Here is a 26,175-nt window from a genome sequence, read left to right on the forward strand (position 1 = left end):
GTATTCTTTGACAGAAATAAAAAGAAAACATATAGTGCACATTCTTCTCTGATTCTGATGTAAATTAGAGAATCTCATTCTGAGGTAGCCTTCTATAATACTTTATTATTATAATAATAATACACATATACTTTTAATATTTTCCCATTTTTGCGCTTTTTAAAGTTTTTTGTCTTTGTTTTTTATAAAAGTGCTCAAATAGAATGATTTCTAGTGTTTGGTCTTTTAATATATCTATTTCTGGTAGTGATGAATATAACATGGGGAAAAAAAATCCTGAATCAAGATATTTGTGTTTGACATAATAACAGGTTTAACCAAGAGAAAAATGGCTTCCTTTAAAGTGTCTCAAATGATACCTTGTGTTGACCATCAGAAAAAAGATATAATGTGATCTATGCCCTGTGTTCATTTACTCAGCTTCACTGACCTAAAGAGGCCTCAAAGGACAAGAAAGATGAACACACCTTGGCCTCAAATGAAATACAGGTTTAGAATTAAGAACCACTTTAATGGCTGCTCCTCTTGGCAGTAGGAGAGCCATCCCCTTCTTCCACAATGGCAATGCTAGATCCTAGTCACCAACATAATGGTTACAAATGCCGGTTTGGAAGGGGCCATGCACTAGTAGTAGTTTGGACCATTGCTAGGAGTTCTGGCTGGATAAAGGGCCTCTGAAAGCCTAATGGCTTTGGATGAATATTCACATTTAACACTTGGGTAAAGACCAGGAATGCATATTGTTAAAAGACCTCTTTGTACATCTACGGAAAAGATAATGCTTTAATTGAAAGAGGAGGGGAGAGTGTAACAGAGAAGTATGAGTTAACTTACACAAATACAGACAGAACAAAACTTGAAGAAATGCTATCAAAACAGGCATCAAATATAAGGCACTCTAAATGCAAAAAATTAAAATTAAAAAACCTCAGCATTTCCAACAAATGCTGTATGCCACAAAACATTTCTGATTTAACAGAGCAACATGAGTTTGGCTTTGCCCCATTATACATCATCAATGCAAATTTCTTACTGTATACTATAGACAATTACACGAGTGAATACATTTTTAAAACAGCTTGACAAGTATTATATTACAACATTCTCCCCTCCTAAGGGGATATGCACTGACCTTTCCCACATGCACACTTCCTATATTTAGTATGGTCTGTTATTGCACTAAGGTGTTACAAATACCAAACTTTACTGGAAGCTTTAACATTATAAATGTGAGTGTGTGTGAGTGTGTGCGCACGCATGGACACACATGATTTTTGTCCTTTACTTTTGGGAAGGACTGAGATTCAAGTATCACTGATGTGCATTCCACATTTCCCCTAGGAAAAGGAAAAGAAAAAGAAAACCTTGAAATGCAAAAATGTTCAGAAATATTGTTTGGACTCAGTGTAGCATTTTGGATTTTATCCCACAGCTCCAATAAATCCAAGTCATGGAAGAACCGATACGTGTGTGTGTGTGTATACATATATTTATTTATAATTGTGTGCATTTCTGTCTATCTATCTACGTGTATTGCTGTAAATAGATAGAGAGACAATCAAAGAGATATACATATATTTATAGATAGAAAGAGAAAGGTGTGTGTTTTTGTGTATTAGTAGCAGCTTTATACTTTGCGCTTCCCTGTTGATTCCAAAAGAAACTAAAACAAAGCCTTCCATATGTAGATTAACTAATTGATATTTCATTTAAAAAAATCAAAATCAAAATGCAAAAGTAATACCTACATGAGGATGTGGTCCTGGAGATAAATATAGGGCTGCACAAAAATGTGCAATTTTTCAAATTATTTAACATTTCTACAGCGAGATATTACAAATAACAGTTCTACAGCATAAAAAAACTACAATTTTGAAACAAAAAAATGAACAGTTATGCAACTTTTTAAAATCACTTCATTGAATGATAAACTTTTGTTCTTAAAAAAAAGAAAAGAGTTTACACAGTTAAAAATGAAGCACAGGTCAGCAGTATCTTTACAATACTAAAAAACTAAATCAAGGACTTTCTTTTTAAACATTTGCCCTTCTCCCTCCCCCCCACCCCAAGTGTTGTTTATGAGCAATATGGTGAGAAGGGGAGATGTTGAAGCAAAGAGTCCATTTTCTTTCTTCCAGAGGAGCCAGGTACTGGCTTTTTGATGAGCATCTTGCCCTGAATTGCAGTCCTTCCAAAGTTAGCACTGTTAACAATCATGCAATCCTGAACAAGATGATGGTTCTTTGCAGGAATTTCCTCTTCCCTTTAATTTCAACCAAAGCTGAATCCTTGAGGTATCTGTAAAATGTAATCCTTCAGATGCCTCAACCAGTCAGGATTCTTCTATGTTTCTGGTTAGATTTATTGAACTGTGAATTGTTGGTCCACCTGGAATAGTTTTTTTTTTAATATTTCCCACTAATTGGTCTTTAGTTAGGAGTAAAGAAGTACTTCTCAAGCACACTGTATGGCTCAGAAGAGGCTCTCTGGATCTTAAAGGGCCTGCAGTTAAAAATCCAGGATGGGTCAGGGTTTTTTCTTTGTTTTGTTTACGTTGCATAGTGATCAAAGCTGCCCAGGTATTCTAGTGCGGCTCGATAGCAGAACTGGTATTGATCCTTCAAAAAAGAGAGAAAGAGAGATTAAAATTAAACTAGTTGTTGCATATTCTGCCTATGGAGTTCGTGCAGACAGAGCATTACCACCAGCCTTGTAACCCTGATTAAGTGAACAAGGAGTGGCCACAGGCTTCTGAGCTCTTTCCTCATGCCCTCTAGCATGATCTCCCTGTTCCATGATCCTGTTGCGCTTAGCCAGTTTGGTGTAGTGGTTAGGAGCACGGACTCCAATCGGGGAGAGCTGGGTTTGATTCCCCACTCCACCACATGCAGCAAGTTCTCTCAGAGCTGTTCTCACCAGTGCAGTTCTTGAGAGAGCTCTCTCAACCCCATCTACCTTAAAGGATGTCTGTTGTGGGGAGGGGAAGGGAAAGGAGATTGTAAGCTGCTCTGAGACTCCAAGTGAAGGGCGGGGTATAAATCAAATCTCTTCTTCTGCTTTAACACCCGAATCAACACTAACTGCTGTTCCCATTTTAACCAGGATTTGTCGCTGTATGTACACAGAGTGGTGAGTTGTGACAAATCCTGGACTCTGCATCTTGCATTTTTAGACTAATATTTGCAGGTATGGATGTACATGTGTGAGTGAACGGTATACATGGCATTTTAACATGTAAACATAAAATCAGTCTTTGCTTTAGCTCATTTTCTAGTTGGAACTTATTTGTGTGTATGTAGAGGGTTAGAACCTGTGAAGGATTTCTTCAAACAGTCCGTTGATTCCCCTCTCCATTGCAGACCCTTGACTCCCCACTGATGCAGTTGCTGGTGGTCCCCTGTCTCTGAGGAGAAGCATTTTAGGAGGCTATTTGAGCTGCAGAAGGAAGGGGGAGATCTCTGCTGATGGAAATCCCTTCCATCAGTAGAAATGTGCCACAGTACCCAAGCCACAGTGAGAATATGTATGAACTGAGACAAGGTGTTTTTTTGTGTGTGTTAAGATGAACAGCTGGGGTTGCTCTGTAGAGATTCTGATAGGTAAGACATTTCATGTAGAAAAGCTACAGACATTGACACAGAAAAATAAATAAATATAATGCTAGATTAGTTTTCAGGGGCTAATGGGCTATAAAGGAGATTCCCCCCCCCCTTGCTTAGACCATCTCTACACAATGCAGATAATGAAAAATAAATGGAGTTTACTCTTCAGTTTTGCCACGGTGAGTAACCAGGTTCTGTGGTAAGATACTTTTAATGATCTAATCGTATTTGGAGGGACGTTTGTTTTTAAAATTGCTTCCTGCACAATCTCAGCAACAGTGTACAGTGGTTTATTTTTAAATATGAGTGTAATACACAAAAATCAAGGTAGAAAATTTCAGTAGACAGCATAAAAACCCATCGCACACATTACCAATATTTATTGACATTGCGATAATGTTGAAGGAAGTGAAAAGAATATGATGCATGTTTGTTTAATGGTGCTTATAGTAAAAAAAGTCCAAAGAATTAGCATCAATTAACTGGGTTTTAGGTTGGGATCAGGACCTTGCAGTCAAAGTTCTGACTGGTAAGTCCTAATAATTTAAAAGTCTATCAACTCAGGCTCCTCTGTGTATTCTGTAAATCACCTCCCCCTTTATTTGTGGCAAGAAAATGGATGTCATGTTTTTCTTGCATGGAGATTGTCACTGAGGAGAATGCATATATGTTCTGAACATTTGCTGTTGCATCCAACCTGTTCCACTAGCTGCAACACTGCAGATCGCCTCTTATCCCTTGTCAGCACCAGGGGAAAGGGAGGGCTCCTTTTGCTCCCATTTCTTATTGGCCATGCTGTCTATGCTCTTTTTTCCCTTGTAGCCATATGCTCTGCTAAGTTCCCTGTTTCTTAGGAGTGAATAAATGCTTCACAGTGGGGAAGGGTGGCCAAAAGAAGGGAGCTCTTTATCAGTCATGGAGTGAAAAGGTGATCCGGTGCAAGGAACTGGATGGCAAGATTTATGGAGATGACGTCCTAAGCCCCAGAGCATGTATGGAATACACATGGAATTCACTGCCACAGGAGGTGGCGGCGGCTACAAGCATGGATGGCTTCAAGAGGGAATTGGATAAACATACAGAGCAGACGTCCATCAGTGTCTATTAGCCACAAGGTATAGATAGGAACTCTCAGTCTGGGGCAAGTGATGTTCTGTATTCTTGGTGCTTGGGGGGACAACAGTGGGAGGGCTTCTAGTGTCGTGGCCCCACTGGTAAACCTCCTGATGGCACCTGGTATTTTTAGCCACTGAGTGACAGAGCATTGGACTGGATGGGCCATTGGCCTGATCCAACATTGGCTTCTCTTATGTTCTTATGGGGGGGGGGCATGTCTTGCTGCTCCCTATAGGCACAAATTTACAGGGAACATCTGTGCCACACAGCATACATGAAGACAGATATGCATTCTCCTCTGTGAGAATCTCCATGCAAACAACAAGAACAACATGATATCCATTTTCTTACTACAAATGAAAGGGGGGAAATCTGTTAAAGTTTGCTACAAATGCCGCAGTGATATGTTTTGGATTCAGAATAATGGTTGTATTAGTGTCACCCTCAAAAGACAAGCAATGCCAGCTATTCAACATACGTACACCAATGTCTTGTGTGTAAATGAAAATCACACAGAAATAGAGAGCAGAGGGTTCAAGTCTGTCACTAGCTTTTTAGTGCCAGGGCTGAAGTCTTAGAACATTTGTACACTGTGCTTCTGAACATGTGTACAATTAACTCCCTCACCAATAAACTGCTACTATTCATACACTAACCCTGCCCCCCCAATTATAGGTATGGTACAATATTATGAGTTCCATGTAGCCTGAACACCTCTCTTTTTATGAATTAAAAATTGCCTCCCCCTTCTTTTCCAGCATATTGCACTGTCGGGGGGGGGGGACGGACGGACGGATGGACGACTACTAATCTTTACAGGACTCTGCTCCTCTACCTAGCAATTCCTAGCAATTCTCCTTACATCCTTTCTTCACAACTGCCCAGCTCCAACCCACTGCCCTGGAAAGCTCTTGTTCTTCTCAAAGCTACACTTGCACCAGTGGTCAGTTGAGGATAGTTTCCACTACCATAGGTGAACCCAGAGAACAAACCCTCTCCTTTGTCTTCCACAAAAGAAACACAGTCAATCCCCCTCCCCCACTTTCTAAGACCTGCACTAAATGGACAGACGTCTGAGGAAAGGCAGGATTTGGTGGTTAAGAAATGTGGTTGTATCCCTTTCTTTCTCAGTAGATAAGATAGATTATGGATCACAAGGGAGACTACCAAATTCATTTCTACCGCACCTATACTTCATCAGAATGCTCCACCACCACAAACACAATATAAGATAAGGGACAGTTGAAGGAACCATTGGTACAAAAGTACCAATCACAAAGAGGGTCAGAAAATATGATTTTGATAATTTGTTGATATTCCACATATTCTATACGCATGGATGTTATTTTTCTCACCTCCGTCTGTACCATGGCTGGCCGTTGTGTCCTTAACATTTTGACTGTCTGGAAGATATCTACAACACCTTCATATCTCATTCTTTCCAACACGATGCTCAAGGTTATGAACACGCCAGTTCTTCCAACACCCGCACTGTTGCAGTACAGAAAAGAAAAAAAAGAAAATATTGACCAGATATACCTTTATTGGCATCATAACAAAACATAGATCATCAAGCACCTTCATTGCTGGAGTTGAAACATTCCTCTCCAAATAAAGAATATGGATGTACGTTGTGCTGTAGGTATGCTGTGCTACACATTACATGTCTTGGATTTTCATTTTTTTTAAATGAAAACTCTAAATATAAAGGGATCATTATGTGATAAAGTCAAATGGATTTGACAGTGAAATAAGTCAGGAATTATTTGAAAGGAATACTATTTTTCACCAATTATAGAACAGCTAGTTTGTGATAATGAGACTAGGGCCCTCATTCCTAACTAGGGATGGGCACAAACTGGGAAAATAAAGTTTGGTTCATGACATGCCCGGTTTGGGAACCACGAACCATAATGAACATTTAGCCTCCAAACAAACTGGTTCAGTTTGTGAAGTGCTAGAATGGACCCCCAGTGTGCTAAAGACACCAAACTCAAAGAGGATTTCCAGTTGACTGTCCTCTACCTGCCCCCCCGCCCCCAGTTTGGTCCAAGTTACAGCCTCCCAAAGAAAGTGCCCCCAGGAAAGTGCTTTCTGGGAAAATGACAGGTGGTCATTTCCTCCAGAAAGCATGTTCCTGTGGGCACCTTCTTTGGGAAGCCATGACTCGAGCCCCATAAATCCAATCCTCACTAAACTTGGAGGGCAGGTAGAGGACAGTCAACTGGAGATCCCCTAAAAATTCTGTGTCTCTAGTTTGCACAGGATCTAGTTCTATACACTCCTGAACCCCCTGAACCTCTGTCTGTCAAAATGAATGCTTGTCACTGACAAGCGGTCATTTTGACAGGCGCAGATTCAGGAGGTTCAGGAGTATATAGAATGGATCCTGTGACGAAAGGTTAAAGTGATTAGGGTTCTTTAGCTTGGAGAAACGACGACTGCGGGGTGACATGATTGAGGTTTATAAGAATATGCATGGGATAGAGCAGGTAGAGAAAGAGGTACTTTTCTCCCTTTCTCCCAATACAAGAACTCATGGGCCCTCAATGAAATTGCTGAGCAGTCGGGTTAGAATGGATAAAAGGAAGTCCTTCTTCACCCAAAGAGTGAATAACACATAGAGTTCACTGTCACAGGAGGTGGCGGCGGCTACAAGCATGGACAGCTTCAAGAGGGGACTGGATAAACATATGGAGCAGAGGTCCATCAGTGGCTATTATCCACAAGGTATAGATAGGAACTCACAGGCTGGGGCAGGGGATGCACTGTATTCTTGGTGCTTGGGGGGGGGAGGCAACAGTGGGAGGGCTTCTAGTGTCCTGGCCCCACTGCTGGACCTCCTGATGGCACTGGTATTTTTGGCCACTGTGTGACAGAGTGTTGGACTAGATGGGCCATTGGCCTGATCCAACATTGGCTTCTCTTATGTTCTTAACATGCTAGAGCTGTACCAAAATGAAAATTAAAAATGAACAAAACCAAAAATCTCTCTCTGTCACCCATAACTCAGAAACCTTGGATTATTATTTGTCTGAGACAGAAGAGGTTGATTCAGACACAACACAAAACCACAGTTTTACCTCTAACCATTGTTAAACCTGGTTCGTGAAACCAGGAATTGCTCACAAATGATCACTGAATCCTGGCTTGTCTTGCCATTTACCTGTTCTACACAGGTCAACATCTGAATTTATGTGCACAGTGTGTGTACACTAGAAAACAATGGCCTGGAAGGAAACACATGATATTGTACAAACACATGCAGAATGGTTGGAGCACCGGCTCAGAACTCTTTTAAAGAGACATTGGCCTGCATGGATCCCAGCATGCTCTTTACATTGGCTGTCAGTAATCTTACAACCACTATGAATCAAAGGTTAGTATTATTATTGCCCCTGCGTTGTTAATGGGAGGCTGAGAGAATAATGCCTTGCCTAAGGGCACCTTCTGATTACTTTCTGGTTCAGTGCCACTCACACAGAGACTGTAATTTGCATTCTTCACTAATTTACCTTGTTGTCAAATCATTCCATCCATACCTCTACTTCAGCACTCAGACGTTACCACATTTTTTTTGCTGTTGTTTCAAACGGGCTTATGGTGGAGGATAAGCAATGCAGCCATACCTGGATTTCTTTTACTTTTACTTACCTACAGTGAACAGAGATTGGCCCATCTTGCCCAAACTGCTCTTTCGTTTTATGAACTTGGCCTATGAAATCAATGAACCCTTCTCCTGACTTTGGCACTCCTTGTTCAGGCCAGTCGGTGAACTGGAATTGCCTCACTGTTCGGGACTGGCCATCCTTTAATAAAAGGCACAGATATAGCACATGAAAGTCAGCAGGGCAGAAAACAATATTCAGGGTGGGGGAGAGATAGACCAGCAAGAAACATAATGTGCAACAAGCAAAAAATTGTGAAGATGGCGGTCGCTAAGACACTTCCAGCCACAATGCTGACGAGCCTGTGTTTCCCTCCTTGTTTTGCAGTTAGCAAAACCACATTGACATAAGAGTGCAATTTCATTAACCACAGTGATGCTCAAATTACTCCCAGCACTGGAGAGGATGTTGTCTGACATTTAGATCCTGGAAAAACAGACTCTAAGGACAAGGAAATTGTGAGCTAGTTAAATGGGACTTTTTTTTTTTTTTGCTCAAGGTTAATGTTTGTGCAAGACAATGGCTTGGCAGGCAACAAAATCAAAACCCTCTTTTAAAACCACCAACATTTCCCACTTGGCCAGAAGAAGTTTCAAAGTTCTTCACATTGCCTTTCAACTATGACCTTCTTATTTGGCAAAGCCATCTCTAGGGGCATATCTTCACTCAAGGGCAGTTCCCAGTGTCTGGAATATGCTTATTCAGGGCTTCCCATCCCAGTTGTCCCTCTGGCACATAGCTAATGGGAATGATACTGGAGCCAACTTAAATCCTAGTGTCTGTATATCCCAAAACATGTGGTCAGTGGAAGTTGTAGTGTGTGTCGCAGTGTATCTTCATACTCATAAAATACTGTATTTAGTGCTAGGTCACAAAAGGAGAAGAAATTCCTGATCATACAGTTGTAGGTAATGATCGCTTGTATTATTTTAATTAGCTTCTCAAGTCCACAGAACATATTCCTTTGCATGTAAAGCTAATCATTTGTGGCACATTGATAGCGGGTGTGTGTGTATGGGGAGAGGAAGACAATCATGAGTTGGATAGATCCAGTGAAGTGCCAGTGAAAGGCATTTGCTGATACCTATTGTTCCTTCTTTCCCCCTTCCCCAGCAATCAAGCCTTCTGAAATCTCTGAGAAGGGATAAACAGGTGAGATTGACTCCACCTTGCTGTTGTGCTAGAGGTGCCCCTTGTGCCAAAGGAGGCTTGGATGGCAGGGGAAAAAAGGCATCTGGCTTTTTATCCACATGGGACTTGTGACCTCCAGCATTGGCTTTTCAGAGGGCTTGGTAGGTTGCTGGTTGAAAGCAGGAAACATCTGCCTTTGGAAGCACCTTTGCATTAGGTGCTTCCATACTCTGCTTCACTGGCTGGTTGCCTGGAGGTGATTTTTACTTGCCATAGGTAACTAGGAGAGTGACTCTTTACAAGCTATGCCGTTTTTACTGAATGCGCTACTTGTCAAATGGGCCCCTGTCAGAATAAGAGTACCCTTGAGGTTTTAACTTTCTAATCATCTATGGGATAGCAATCTCGAAGAGTCACTGTCAAATCAGTTCAGTGATCCAGACATAAAAAGTCCAGCTCTTGTTATATATCAAAATGAAGACATTGTAGGAAGATCTCTGCTCAGTCAGACCAAAGGTCCATATACCCCAGAATCACATTTCCCAAAATGGCCAACTATAAACCCAGTTTACGGCAACAACCCTTCCTTGCTGTTACTAGTAAATTTAATCCCTTATGATTTATACAATCATATTGCAAAAGGGAGTTATTACAACCCCCCCCCAAAAAAAAGCCTGTCTGTCACTGAACCACAGCAAGCATCAATGCCTGGCTTCCATCATATCTTGCTTTGCATGCAAATTGTCAGTAGAGTGTGCAATGCAATACATACAGGGGGAAAAAACCAAACCACAAGGGATTTGAGTGCAACTGCTGCGCTTGCTCATTTTTGCACATTGTCAATCTGTGTAAGCAGTGACATTTAATAGAAGTGACACAAATTGAGCTATTGCTGTTAACCTTCATGCCTTCTGGATACCTCACACTTCCTGAAGGCATCTACTTTCCCGCCATGGTAGGAGAAACAGCAGATGCCATGTCACCGTGCCTGTAAGCAATAGCTGAGGCGTTGTACAAGGAGAGGAGAAAAAAGCTATTGCCAGATGCCAGTCTCTTAAAACGGCACTTTTTGCAGAATGAAACCAATGAATAACTGCAATGATTATGGGAATTCCGATAAAGCAGCTTGGAAGCTGGAGGCAAGAAAAAATAATTATTCCCCACCAAAGCAGTCAGTTGTGATTGCCTTGACACGGAGGTGAATATAGGTTGCTTAAAATAGCAAACACAAATGATAACTTGGTTCATGTTATTGCGCTAGCACATCTGCAGTATCTTTCACATTCCTCAGGTACATCATTCAACAACAGCATCTAGGGAGAAGGAAGGTTTCTACAATCTGTGCAATCAGTAAAGCCCGATGAAGAATTATAGACTTGGTTTACTCTTATGCAGGCCAACAACTTATCTTGCTCATTTTAAATGGCAATGACTTCTCTTTTGCCTGATTAAAGCATTTGGTGGTTAAGTGTTACAGTCATATGTACAAGTGTGAAAACACACATTCAGAAACCTTTAAGCTATTTGTAGCAGTGTGATTAAATGCTCTTGAACCAAGGACCATTTTTTGCCCCGTTAAAAGTGCCTTTTACTTCAGAGGAAATTGCACCAATTTATTTGAGACTGACATGCCACACAAATAATAAAATCTGATAGCAAGTTATTGCCACTGTAGCAACAAGCCATGGTTTTATATGGCTATTACAATACCATACTGGTATTGTAAGCAGCCATGCTAGCAAGAATGTTTAGGACTGCAGTCTACAGTCTCGTGGGGAAGTCCAGTAATCCTCAGCACAGAAGACCACAATGAGTCTACAAGGCCCATTTCTATTCTTCTTTAACTACTGAAGTGTTCTCTAAGGCTGACAGCATAAAAGCTATGTGATGGCAGAAAGCTAGCACAAAATCTGTCTGGAAATCAACCCTGTTCTCACATAGCTGACATTACGAACTGCCTGTCCTCTAATTTAATGAGATGCTAACTTTTGTCAGCCAATAAAGGAATGCCAAGATTCTATTAACAAATTTGGATCAGATCCTCACTAGCTAAATTGGGTGTTAGCTCTCCCTGACTTCTCTTACAACAAAGCTGTAATACCTTTGGACAACCCTTGTAAACACTATTTTACCAGATACAGATGTGCACACATACCTACCCCTTCTGCAGCTTTGCTTACTAAAGAGTTAACTGATTCCAGTCTCTGTCTTTGCCCTTTGAACTGAATGACCATTTGGATTTCTATCTTGCCTGTCACAGCAGATAAGATCAAAGGCCTTTTGAAGAGATTATGCACACTACAGAAAGTGATTCTCACAGACATCATTACTATGGAAGCCCTGTGTGCAACTGCCCCAGCTTGTTGACCCTGATAGTTTACAGGAGGATGTAAGTGTAAAGCAATAAGAATCAAGCCATTCTGTGGCACACCTGAACTTTCCATTGCAATTCACCCTGTAACTCAGGAATACTGTCACACCCCCAAATTACATGGAACCACTGAATCCAATAAAGGTCCCTGACAATAAAAAAAGCTGGCAACATAAGACTGTGTTTGCTGTTTTCAACATGTGCAAAGCAGCAAGAGGAAAATAGCCACAACTAGATTATACTTTTCTCCTTTATATATGCAAGAAGGGGGCGGTGAGAATTATGATCGCAGTGATACATACAAGCCTTTGAGTATTCTGTGGCTCAACACATATACCATAGAAGAAGCATCAACAGAAGCTAGCAAATGCCCACCATAAAGAGTGAAGTGTGTATATTTCAAAGATCCTGGTATGCTGTGTGTGTGTTTATGGGGGGATAATAATTGTCCGTACATTAAGTACATCCCTGTAGAATTCCTGTCATTGTGGTTTTGGCTACCTCGTACCAAGAGCAGAGAACAGTTTTTTTCTCATTGCTTTCCTTTCTAATTATCTTGTATGAACACATCAGCATGATGGTATTGGGATTATTCTTCATGAGCCTGCTTTTATCCTATGCCTGTTTAAAGCATTTCAATCAGCATCAGACTAATGCTTCACACACCATCTGAACTTGTGCTGAAAGCCAGCAAAGGTGAATTTATGAACAGCTGAATCCCTTCTCAATGGTCGGCTGATGCTTTGATGGCAATTGTCACAGTGTTAGTAATAATAATTACTTTGCATTTGCCTTTCAAGCGTTCAAAGTGCTTCACATGCATTATCTCAGTAATTGCAGACATCTGAAGACTTGACAATGGAGTAGGGAGGTTGGCATTGCAACAACACAGTTCACTCTGCCCTAAACAGCAGAGGTTATCAAAGTCCAACCAATTCTAACAGAATGGTGACAAATGTCATTGTAATTGTCATTCTTAGACATTTAAAATCTGATTCCTTGCCTTGGGGGCATTTCCCACTGGGTTCATTTAACCCAAACTGATTAGGGCTGCAGTTTGAAAAACAAATATTTTATGAGAGTCATGATACTTAAAGTGGAGTTTGGATCCAAATAACGGACATTTTCTTCGCCCAAATTAACTTCTTCTAAGCTCCACTAGTTTCAACAGAAGTGTTAAGCTGGTGTTTAAATCTCTCCCATTGAAAACAACAGGATTAAAAATGCTTTATATTGTTCAGCTCAACAACTATGTCTGCTATTAGATTTTGCAAACCAAACCCTGGCCTCATTTGGCTGTTAACAAGTCCCCTGGATGACTTGCCATTTGCGTGTTCCTCCTGCATTTTTTAATTTCTAGCCAATTTTAACAGCAGAAGAACTGAGGAGAGGACAGCCAGGAATCTTAGGAAGCTGAGCTGGGGCATTTAATGGGCACTCAGACTGTTCCATGTAAAGACCACACTGTTAAGTTTCTCTAATCAATGTTATTGCTACAGGGCTTTCAAAAATGAAACAGGCTAGGAATTTATCCTGCCATCAAGTGCGAAGTGTTACAAATCACAGCTTGAAAATGGCTATAGTCAGGCCTGTAAAATGTTTATATACAGTTAATCTTATATCAGTGCTGAACCTCCAACTCAGCCATTCAGATAAGAAATGCAAAATGAAAATTAGCCAGTCAGGGTCATGCCCGTGTAGCTCTTCTCTGCAGACAGATTAGAACGCTGAGGAATACGCTATGCCAAGAATCAAATTATAATGTGTAAAGCTTGTCAGGCTTCCCTTAAGAATGCTATTTGCTCTGCAGTTTTTAAATCACACCACATTAACCTTCAAGCTCACATGACCTAAAGGGCTGTTGTAGAACAACAATGTATTTACAGGCTTAAGTGATGAAAATTCCTAAAAACAGAACCCTAAGAAAGACACAGCGAGGGAACAAGTGGACAACATCCCAGTCTTCTAATCAGTTAAATGCTCTTCAGACCAAAGATGTATAAAACGCCCCAAAACCCTGCTGATAAAATTTACTTTGTCTTACAAATATGTTGAATATTACATAGGTTTTTTTTTAAACCTGGGAAATGGTTGTATACCAAGAGCTAAGCAGTTATTTTTACATTCCATCTCTGAACTGGAGATACCTTGTAGATGAGGATGTTACTTAAGGTGCTGATGGTCAAAAAAGGAATAAGGGGGTTCATCTGGAATCACAAACAGGCCTCAAACACAGGTCAACTGCTTTGCTTGTTAAAAAGTCAATTTCTAATTTCTAAAGTATGCTAGTAAAAAAATAGCCCATCAACCGCCACTCAAGAGCACTCACGTTGCATTGGCTGGGGGCTGGATCCGCTCCTCTAGCCCACCCCCTGCTAGCTTGGCTACTCTTCCCTGTCAGAATAAACTGCCAAAATGGCTGTCTCTCCAGACAAAGACGCTTCTCCTGCTTGGTTCCTCCACAGCTGGCTGGCTACTGAGGTGGGGCTCAGTTTCTCCTCAGTGGCTGTTGCTAGGCAACCAAGCTTTGTTCTGTCAGTAAAAAGGCAAAGGCAGGAGGCCCTTTCCTGGCCTACTTTGGCCTTTGTGGGGAACTCATTGGGGGCAGTTCTGACTTGGATTGCCAGCTCCAGGTTGGGAAATTCCTGAAGATTTTGTGGTGGAGTCTACGGAAGCCAGAGTTTGGGGAGAGGAGAGGCCTCAGCTGAATAGAATGCCATAGTATCCACCCCCCAAAGCAGTTATTTTTTCCTGGGGAACCATTGCTGCCAATCTGCAGGTGAGGGTGGAGATTACTCAGAATTAAAACTGCTCTCCAGGTGGCAGATGGCAGAGATCAGTTCCGCTGAAAAAAATGGCTGCTTTGCAGTGTGGACTCTGTGTCATTATACCCTGCTGAGGTCGTTTCCCTCCTGCTCGGGTTCCTACTGCAGAGAAAGACTGTAGTTTTCCTAGGTATAGGCTGCAGGGAGGGGGGAGATGGAAAGCTGAGGTCAGAGGTGCAGATAAAGGTAGGTTGATGGTTGCCTGGGAAGGAGATAGGGTTGCCAATTCCAGGTTGGGAAATTCCTGGAGATTTGAGGGGTGGAGCCTGGAGAGGGTGGGGTTTGAGGGGTGGGACCTCAGACAGGTACAATGCCATAGACTCCACCCTTCAAACCAGACATTTCCTCCTGGGGAACCATTGTTGCCAATATCCAGGTGAGGGCTGGAGATCACTCAGAATTACAACTGCTCTTCAGAGGGCAAAGATCAGGTCCCCTGGAGAAAATGGTAAGCTCTGTGACATTATATCCTGCTTAGGTTGCCACAGCAAATTGATGCTGAGTGCCCAATGCTGGGGCACCCACCCAGAGCCTTTTTCTAGAGCTTGTTGTATTTATTTCCACAACAGGCCTTGTTCCTAGTCATCTATAAGTGCCAATATCAGGCTGCAGAGTTCATGGGATCTGAGGCTTGATAAAGGCACTTGGAGATGGTTCTGAAAGTGCTAGGTTTTTAGAAATGCATCAATTTTTAAGCCCAGAAATTTGCACCAGTGAAATGCTGGTGGGGGAAAATGGGTAAAAGGGAGGGAGGAAAGCAAAGTTTGGTCTGGTCCTTATCCACTCCTGGGGTTCTATTCCACTAAAGTACATGAATGTAGACAGAAGAGCTTCAAAATGAATTTGCAGGAGTGGAATGGGATTGAACTCTAAACGGAATGAACTGTAGGAAGCCACTCAGCCATAGTATAAAAGCAAAGTACCAGCAATTTGAAATATAAGATGATTAAAACATGCACTATTTGACTTACCCTGGCATCTGTGACCTTGAATTCTCTTAGGATGTATTGTGGCATGTTGTACTCTGCCATGGGATCCACTACAAAGTACTGATACCTTGCTGAGCGCTCTGCTGGCCAGTACTGGTGGCATTTTTCCTGGAGGAAGGAAAAATCTAATTTCTTATTTATTTCCATTCCATCCTATCTTCCATGGACTTGGGATCACAACACCCTCCTGCCAAAATATATGAGCCCTGGACTGTTGCATTCACACATAATACTTTACTAGCTGCACCAATATTGGTATCATGTCTTATGCCATTTCAATTTATTAGTCTGTATTATAAAATAACAGTGTTATGTGGTATAATACCATATACGATATGAGTAGTTGGCTGCAGCAATAGGTGTTCTCTGCAATGGTACAAGGCTAGCTCAACCTTTGCTCCAGGATTCACCCCGGCCTTCGGTGCTGGGGAAGCAGAAGTCTTCAGCTGGGAAAAAGCCCATAAGCCCCACTGCCCCCACCACAAGAGCCATCAGAGTATTCCTATTCTCTGGAAGGTCAGTGAAATTTTAGCAGCAACTGAGACCCAGCTGGGCAGCTTTGCCTTGTTTGTTAAGTGTTGTATTAGCTGCAATAAGATGGCCGCCACGGCAGTAGTCGGGCCATGCAGTCCGACAAACCTTCAGACCTTCGATCCCAAGACAGTAGCCACTTCAGATCCTAGGGCGCACCAATGGGTTTGCCCGGATCTGAGAGTAGACCTATTAAGATGTTGACTTGTAAATAGAGCCAATAACAGGTGATGGGTGTGTGTGTGTGTGTGGTGTGGGGCACACATATAAACTGGACACTGCCCAGCCAAGGTATCTTTTTGTTCCTCATGTAATCCAATAAACAAGAGCTGATTCACTATGCTGGGCCTCCGATCTCAGTACTTTTCATTAAGCAACCTTTGCAGCAGCAGTTTATGATAAAAGATATGACCAGACTGCCAGTCATAGTTACTATAGGTACCACAAACTAGAAGGATGGTATCTTTTTATATGGAACAAACCTTTAAATAATCTTTCCTTTCCTTTCTCCAAGTTTTTTTTTTAAATCCACTTTCTTATTCACTCAATAACTTAGTACAAGCTTTACTGTATGTCAGCTTTAGAAATGGTTTAAAACATTTTACTGTCCTCCAAAAACTGTCTCACAGCTAATTGAATGAATGTGTTTGACACCTCTGCCCCCACAGCTTTCTGATTCTTGTACCCACACCCCTTTCCCTTTCTGTCTTGCATCTACCTTCAGCCTCTACTCTCCCTCACACATGCCCAGTAACTTGAACGGCATCTGACCGTGTCTCCTTCCCCACTCCTCCATTCATTTTTCACCCCCATCTTTTTATGTTTGTTTTCCCTTGGCTTATCTCTTCTGACAGGTCCAGGACCTTATTGCTTCCTAACTGTATTGATCAACAATCCTTTCACCTGCTTCCCACGTCTCTCTCTTTCTCTCTCTTGTGATATTTTGTACCCTGCATATGCTTTACATGTGAGATACTGTAACCCAAAGAAGGAATATCCCTGACAGTCACAAAGGCAGCAATGTAATACCCATTTGGGTCAGACTTTCATCCCTTTTCAGCAATCTTGAGGGCTAAAAACACCATGCTTTTGAAAATGCAGAGATTCTCATGATTCCAACACACATTTCAGTTGCTTGGGTGAGACTATTAATTGCTTTGGGAGAAAAAGGACATGGTGTGGTTGGTTCGTTGTTGTTTTTTTTGTGTGAAAAAACCAGTTAAAACCTTTGTTAGTGCATAACTCTGCTGTTATTGCAAACTGGTTCATTCCACTGGAAACATTCTGAGGAAGCTTAATAAAGTTTAAGGCTGCAAACACCCTGCCAGAACTGCTACGTCTAGCAGAATAAGTACTGATGCAATCTGGAGAAATAAAAAAGACATGATTTAAACTTTTAGCGGGTCGTGTGATAGTTTAAATTTTATTATCCTGCTATATTAAGAGCATAATACTATGTTTTCTTTAGAATTGTAAACACTAAAGAACAAGTAGGGCTTTTCAAACAACAGTGTTACACCTAGTCAGGTGGCTTACAGTCCTATACTACGTTACGTTCATTCAGAAATAAACCCCACTGTATTCCATGTGGTTTGCTCCCAATAAGCATCCACAGGATAGGTTCCTTAGCATGTTTACTTTATTCTTATGGTGGGTGAAAGCACCACATTTCGTTTTTGTTATTCTAAGCACTTAGAATCAAATTTAGGCTAAAGACCTCAAAGATGGCTAATAGTATGAAAAACATGAAGATCTGTTTGGGAAGCATGTTTTTAATATAAATCTTTAGTTCATCTAGGTATATATACAATTTTATTTTATTTTTAATTTTTAAAATTATTTTCTCAGAAAAAATATGGGATATGGTATGTATAAAATTTTAGAAAGCCAGTTTGGTGTAGTGGTTAAGAACATGGACTCTAATCTAGGAGAACCAGGCTTGATTCCTCACTCCTGCACATGCAGCTGCTGGTGTGACCTTGGGTCAGTAACAAGTTCTCTCAGAGCTGTTCTGTTAAGAGTGGTCCTCAAAAGAGCTCTCTCAGCCTCACCTACGTCACAGGGTGTCTACTGTGGGGAGGGGAAGGGAAAGGAGATTGTAAGCCACTCTGAGACTCCGAACGAAAGGCAGGGTATAAATCCAATCTCTTCTTCTTTTTGTGTACTTGGTACAGAATCCTTACATTTGCAGTACTAAGATGGTTTGCATTCTAGAACGGCTATCTCACACTTATGATGAGACTTCCCTTTGCAAGACTGCATAACCAGCTTGCCACGTCTTAAAAGTGTGTTGAGTTGTCCTCTCCCTTGTCACCCTTGATTTGTTTATTCTGCTTCCAGCCAAAGTCCTCTGAAGGAGTTAAGATGCTGTGCCATGGTGCTCGTGACCCAAATTCCAGCCTAGCAGATAGCCTACTAAGCAGGTGACAAACTGTCCAGAGTGTTGATTCTTCTGACAGAAGAGATCCATTCTTGCCTCATTCAGCTGAGACATTTTGTCATACATGATTACAGTCTGTCTTTCTGGCTTCTGAAAGTGATGGAAATATTAAGTATAGGTGTTCAAAGTGGTGACAGGTCAGCAGCACAAACGTCTCTGTAATATCTTTACAGATTGACCTTTACCCTTTTTCATTAACCAGGATCTTGTGAAGCAGAAAATATATAGCATACTGGCAAGGCTCTTCTTGATCTTAGTTCTTCCAGACTGGCACATATGCTTATGACGTTGTAAAAGCAGAGATTCCAAAATGGCCATCCAGATGTCATTACAAAGACCATCCAGGTGGGATTGATAATGATGGTATTGCTAAAAGAATAACAACAACATCTGTGGCAATGTTGTGTGTCTGAACAATTTAACTTTCATGACCCAAAACATGATGTACATGTGCCCCAATCCTGGTATCAGCTCCCTCATAACTGTTTTTAGATACTGGGACCGCAAAACCCATCCAGACTTCTCTTCTGTGATGTATATCACTTTTCCTGAATTACATATGACAGCTACTGCCTTGGAAATTCTGCTTATTTAATGAGTCAAGAAAGAAATCCATCCATCCAATCATTATTTTTGTTTGATTTGATGCTTTCCTGCACTATCCTCTGCTCCTTTCCTTTTAAATTGAACCTTTTCAATTTTCTGGAATATAAATATTCCAAGCGATGTCCAGTCTCTTGGCATGCTGTAATTTGTTGTACAAAATTCATTGTACAAAAACCTGATCAGCAGTTTAGTCATGAAGTATGCAGGTGTGGACAGTGGGAATAAACAAGGACAGCACCATCTAGTACTCACGGAATCATTTTGTCTATGACTGGGGCTCTAATAAAGAGTTCTCTTTGATAGTATCATGGATACTTTGTGTAAGTTTTAAATGATATTTTTCTGGAACTCCTGGTACTTTTTTTTTTTGTTATAGCTGTCTAATTCAGAAAGTAAATCAATTAATTCATCATCAGAGCTCCATCTGTTATATACTAGTAAGTATAGCCAGGAATGGCTATCCCAATATAATATGAGATACGTTTTTGACTTGCCTCTTAACAATGCATTTGCAGTGAATATCATTGCTCACGAGTTAGAAAGTTATGTGTGCATGTAGGGAGGAATGTTCTGCAGGTCATCATCAGGAAAATTTTGCCTTCAAACTGTTTCAACTGGTTATCTCTGCACCACAGACCACTGAATGTGGGAAAATAGTTGTTTATTTGGTTTTTTAATAACACCAACTAGACCATCAAGTCCTAAAAAGATTAAGCTTGGCCTTCTGGGATTTGGCAGGTACTTGTGATCTAAGGACTTGTCGATGCTAATAATCAGACACCTTGTTGATTGGAGAGGATGATTTCATATGTGTTTGTCAGCCACCTTGGCACATAATCCAAAACAAAGAACAGAGACATCAGATGCTTTAATACCAAGCATATAAACAGGAAGCCTTTCTCTGTGTGTGCTCCAATGAAGATCAGAATGAGAATTTCCTTGTGTACAGCAAGATTTCAAAAGCACTGAAGTGGGACTTGTTTGCTGCATATGATTCAGCCAGGATTCTATGATGGATTCTTTCATTCATCATATTTTTCCTGTTTCCCCCAAAATAAATATTCAAGGCAGCAAACCAATACAAATAATAAACAGACATTGGCAAACTATAGTAAGGCACCTTGCTTTCTCTCTTTTCCTCTCCTGAAGAATGGCTGGCTCTTGATGAAGTCCATATGGAGGGTCAGGTGACAGTTGGCAGGACAGGTTGATATAAACAGCCATGTTTCCTCCTTCTGGAGATACTGATGGAGTCTTAGAGGGAGGGCCAGGCTGATGTCATGGAAATTATTCTGCTGGAGGTTGTGAAAGCTCGGAATAATGCTTTTGTGAAAACATCTAGACCTTGTTTGGTGAGCGGCCTTTGGGAAAAGGTCTACAATTCCAAATACAGAATGCACTCAAAGCTAGAGAATCTTCCACAGGAGTGTGATGCTAAAAATATTTTGGCCTGAATATTTAAAGATGTACTGGATTAAAGATTTTTTATCAGTCTCAACTATCTTGTAGTTAAACATCATGCTGGGATGCTAGAAAAAAAAGTAAGGCCCCTAAGCCTAAATCAGAATGTCAGAACATGAAAGGCTCACACTATAGTGCTTTTATCAGTTTGGTAATGGAAATTATACTAAGGCACCTAACTACAGTAGCCTGTGATTATTTTGAATAACTTTTGCTAAACTGAAAACAGAATTCAGAATTGAGCTTATGTCACAATAATTAATCCAATCTCTGGCTAGCTCATCTATTATTAACCACCTGAGGAGCAGTGCCATCAGCCATACACTAAGGGAGTGCCTTTTAGAATTAGAACTTTGGCACCCACTATTCAATTATATATAAGGAGAGATTGTTCTTTATTATTATTAACAATAAGCATTATTATTGTTCTGTCTCAGTGGTTTTTCAGACTTTCTGCACCTTGAAGAGCCCTTCCAATATACACAACTGCCATGAAAGCTCAGCATGTTGTACCAGATTCTGGGGTGTGTTTTATCTTGCACACTCAGAGTCACGCCAGGTCTGAACAGGCCTATTGTGCCTCGATGTTGTGAATCTCACAAACAGCAAATGAACTGGTAAATGAACTGGGTGTACTGCTTCAGATTTCATGAACAAATGCTCTTCCATACAGCTTTCCATATATACAGGGGGGGGGGTAGTTGTATCGTGTCTTTTAAAAGTGAATTTCTAAATTACCTAGATCTATGGAAGATGTCAGTGGTATTAATATTTTAATAGACAAATAAGATGGTAGAAAACAGAACTGTAAGTTTAGCCTTTTTCCTGACATGCTCCTTTTCTAGGTCTTTTTGTGGCATAATAAATAAATAAATAAAAGGAATGTACTGAAGAATACTCTCCTGTGGCTATATATCACAGAGGGAAGATTTGTAAAGATGAAAAACTCTCTTTCAAGAGCTGTAACCAAAATTATCAATATTCCTCTTGAGGAACATCGGGCAAGTTTTGTTTTGTTTTTTAAAAAACAACCTTCAGGGTTATTTGGAATACAGTCCAAAAACCACTGCCCAACACAGTCATTTGGTCAGCTTACACACATCATGGCAGCAAAAGTATTTTATTTTTGTTAAGGGACCATAGGTAATTGCAGATCCCTGGAACACGTATCTCTCGATGTATTCGTTTAATCGATGCAATTTTTTGTGCACATAGATAAGTAGCTGAGTACTAACTTCCCTTTTTACTCTACCTGAAGATTTAAATGTCAACTGAAAATCCAGATATTGCCCGTACCTACAGAAATGGGTCCAATAAAATCAACAGCCTTACTTTTCTTTGAATTTCTTACTCAGCAGGACTACAGCTTTCTACAGCAAATGCATTTTTGACATTTACTTTTTGAAACAGGCCTTGTACTTACTCTGCCCATTTCTCGTAGCTTAGTAAGCATGACTACGATGGTTGAATTGTGTTCCCAAAGCATCCTCCAGAAATCTTCTGTTGTTTCTGCCAAAGGTCCCTGTGTAGCTATATAGGCTTTTTGTTGCCTATTTTTAAAGTAAGAGGACAGACATTTACCAATCAAAGAATGACCAAGGCTTTCTTTTTGCATGTGAACATTCTGCCGTGACATCATTCTAAGAAATGTATAGTTGTAAATTATTTATTGTAAGCCCATTAAAAACATATTAAATATTGTTTAATCAAACCATAGCATTGTTTTATTTTTAGAAATTTGTGGAGAAAATGCCCCATTAAAATGTGATTTATGGCTTTATCTTATTTAAATTTTAATGCAACTCTAATAGCTCAATTTTGTGTGTCGTAGGGAACACTTAGGAAACACTTAGGAGTGCAGCTCCATTTTGCATCCAAGGCTGACTGTCATACAGTCTACTGAGTGTATGACTTATAGCTCCAAAGTACTTCTTTATTAACTCTTTCAGTAGCATAATGTCAGCAAAAGTGAGGAGATTTGTAGAGTCATAACTCAAAAGGTAGGAATGGGGTGGTTTGGTTCATTTTCTGAAGTCTGCTGAGAAAAATGGCCATACTTTTTCTTCTACAAGCAGTGACTGTCAAATCTGTTAGCTGTATATGAAGCCCATGCCACACATTCAATATATGTAAGCAGCCACTGTTGGTAATTGTGGTACATTGACAGGAAATCTGCTTGCTACTGCACTACCAGAACTCTAGAACTAAAGCAATTTGTGACTTTTTGTAGGATAATCAAGCTATTATACTGTAACTTCCCATTGTCAGAAGGAGATGTGATGGTGATCCATATAAGTGCAGCTTCAGGGGAAAACTCTTTTTGGACATGTTTTTATCAGCACAGATGCTCCCATAGCATCTGCTCCTCCCATGTCTATCCAGTAATGCTGGAAGAACCAGGCTAGGATCCCTGGAAACTGGATACAGCAAGGACCTATGGTTTGGACTCCTTTCATGTCTCCGTGGATGTCCAATAATTGCAGTCTATGAACTCTAAGCACAATGGCAACCACAATGTTGAAATGGCCCTAAGCACATGCCTCTCATAAGAAATATAAAGTGCAGTGTGCATATTGGCTCATAAATACTTAACATTAGTTTATAAAGCACAAACAATTGGATACCTGTATCCATCGATAAAACTGGCATTGATATAATCGGAACCTTCTACCCCTCGGATAGGCTGCAAGCATATCCTTGTGGATTCATATGGCATAATATTAACAAGGCGATTTTTAAATTTATTACATGGAAGATTGGCACTGATGAATCTTGACGTGTGAGCTTTAGAGCTGGCTAGCCGCTGCAGAAAACAAAGAAAAGATATTTAGGGAAATATGAAAACATCATTTTATGAACTGATTTGACTAAATCTTCTTATAAAGATGACTACCTGTCACTTGCAATTATTAGCTGCATGCTAAAATATATGTTTAGAATGTGTCTCTTATTGCAATGTTAAACTGTTCCAATTGTAAATTATAAAGAAATTTTAAGTACAAAATACATCATGTGTTAGAACAGCTATTATTTAGAACCTAGATTTGTGTCCAGTAGCACCTTAAAAGACCAATGATCCGTTAAGGGTCTGAACTTTTGAGAGTTAAAGCTCCCTTCATCGGGTATGATGAGCTCCGTCTCTTGAAAGCTCATATCCGGAAAATCTTTTTGGTCTCTAAGGTTCTACTGGACTCAAATTTAGCTGTTTTGTTTTACTGCAGACCAACATGGCTGCCCTCTGAAACTATTTAGAACCTTACTGATCTTCTGCAGGGAAATCTACAAAAGCACAGGCCATTCTAGTTCAGCTACACAACAATTTAAAATCCACCCCCCCCCATTTCCTACATAGTAATGAAACGATGAAGGATTTATAACCAGGCTGTAAGGAACACCCCCATACGAGTTACCTTAAATTCCAGTTCCATTCCTGTAACATTCTCTCCTGCTTCTATCTGTGTCAGCTTCTGAATATATGCATACAGGTTTCGGGCTGGCACTTCGGTATTTCCACATGTCACTGCTTCAAGCAGTGCATCATGGATGAAGATGTATTGGTCCTCTGTTTGAACCATGTAATTCCTCTGGGCTCGCATTAGAGTTACGTGGCCATAAATATCTACAGTCTTTTCATGCTTTATTCTCTCTAGCATGGCATCTATTACAATGAAACAGCCGGTCCTGCCAACTCCAGCACTAAAACAATAAAAAAGACCAACACAAGTTAGGTATAAGGGGTGGGAACGTTTTAGATCAGCAAGTTATTTCTTTAACATACATACAGCCACGACATTTAATGTGAACAAACTTTGTAGCAATTCACAGTTATCCTGCTCTCTTAAACACTCTGGTCATTTTTATGGGGCTGTTTTGCATGCAGAACTACAACGTAACGGTCTCCTCATATTGTTCCTGCTGTGTGAGATTATTAGGTGGGAAACACCCATGCAACTGGGCTCAGGCACAGTTGTTACTTTGGTGGTATAAGGTCAGTGTATTTATTTATTTTATTATTATACTAGGTCTGGAGATTAAGTTCTTGCTCAACGGTTAGACCTACATTTTTCCAGAATCACTGAGTTCTCCTTAGTCACCTTTCCCTCTTGAGTTCATTATGGAATATATGACTTAAGCGGAAGAGCCAGAATTCTTAAAGGATACAGAAGTCTCTTTCATCTGGAAGAACAGAGCACGCAGCATGGAGATAACGAGTGAACTGTACTGTGCTTCCTTCCCCCATCACTTTTACACAATCAGCCCAAACCATGACATGAGCAACACAGCCGATAGCCATCTCCCCATTATCTAAGCTTTCACTGCCTTCCAAGCACTAAGGAGTGTATGAAGTCTGTGAAAGGAACAAACTCAGCCCAATGCAGTCTGTTGCCTTTCAAGCCTGAAAATCCAGGAGTAGAGGAAAAAAAAAAATCTATGGTTGCTATCCTAAAAAAGAAAAAACCTGACCTGATCTTCAGTACCCATCAGCATTGCATTATGTACATGTGCAGTTATATGACACTAAAGTAAACTACAATAATTTACTTCTGATTTGGATTATTAATCTTATCCTATTTATGAAGGAATAAAACAAAGTTATTTATAACAAATAAGCACACACACGCAGACACACACGCGCGTGCACACACACACACACTTCTCTCAACTCTGTCTGTCAGATTTGCAGTCTATGAACCCTAAACACCTTGTAGTACAGGTAGATAATGTCAGAAAGGTGAGCTGGGTGAGGTGAAATCAGGCTGCCCACCGTTCTACCAGCAGTGTTTTTGCTGGCACAAGAGGCTCTGCTATCAGAGGGAGCTGACTACCCTTCCTTGTGGCAGCCTCTTCATGCCATTTTACTCTGTGCATGGGGGGGGGGGGTGCTCTTCTACCTGCAACAGTGCCTTTTAGGCACACAGGGGCCCCACTGTGGGAAGGGGAAGATTCATTTAGGCGAGCATTTTGTGTTCATGATAAATAGGATTAAATAGGATAAAGGGCAACTAGAATGATAAAAGGGTTGGAACACTTTCCCTATGAAGAAAGGTTAAAACACTTGGGGCTCTTTAGCTTGGCGAAACGACGACTGAGGGGTGACATGATCGAGGTTCATAAGATTATGCATGGGATAGAGCAGGTTGAGAGAAAAGTACTTTTCTCCCTTTCTCACAATGCAAGAACTCGTGGGCACTCAATGAAGTTACTGAGCGGTCAGGTTAGAACAGATAAAAGGAAGTCTTCTTCGCCCAAAGAGTGATTAACACGTAGAATTCACTGCCACAGGAGGTGGTGGTGGCTACAAGCATGGATGGCTTCAAGAGGGAATTGGATAAACATATGGAGCAGAGGTCCATCAGTGGCTATTAGCCACAAGATATAGATAGGAACTCTCAGTCTGGGACAAGTGATGCACTGTATTCTTGGTGCTTGGGGGG

At 40.7% G+C, this 26,175-nt stretch overlaps 1 protein-coding gene across 1 annotated transcript in view; it reads right to left on the reverse strand.

The window, feature by feature from the left end:
* Window positions 1-2,503: 2,503 nt before the first annotated feature.
* PTPRD (protein tyrosine phosphatase, receptor type D) overlaps window positions 2,504-26,175 on the reverse strand; it is a 260,249-nt gene continuing 236,577 nt past the window's right edge. The window contains exons 29-35 of the mRNA XM_015424064.1: window positions 24,151-24,436; window positions 23,365-23,543; window positions 22,164-22,290; window positions 15,685-15,810; window positions 8,373-8,527; window positions 6,074-6,209; window positions 2,504-2,618 (exon numbers count right to left, since the gene is read on the reverse strand). Of these exons, the coding sequence (XP_015279550.1) occupies window positions 2,550-2,618; window positions 6,074-6,209; window positions 8,373-8,527; window positions 15,685-15,810; window positions 22,164-22,290; window positions 23,365-23,543; window positions 24,151-24,436 (1,078 nt within the window). The 3' untranslated portion in view covers window positions 2,504-2,549. The remainder of the gene's footprint in view (window positions 2,619-6,073; window positions 6,210-8,372; window positions 8,528-15,684; window positions 15,811-22,163; window positions 22,291-23,364; window positions 23,544-24,150; window positions 24,437-26,175) is intronic.

The sequence above is a fragment of the Gekko japonicus genome, unplaced genomic scaffold (assembly GCF_001447785.1).
Source record: "Gekko japonicus isolate JY-2015 unplaced genomic scaffold, Gekko_japonicus_V1.1 scaffold701, whole genome shotgun sequence".
NCBI lineage: Eukaryota > Metazoa > Chordata > Lepidosauria > Squamata > Gekkonidae > Gekko > Gekko japonicus.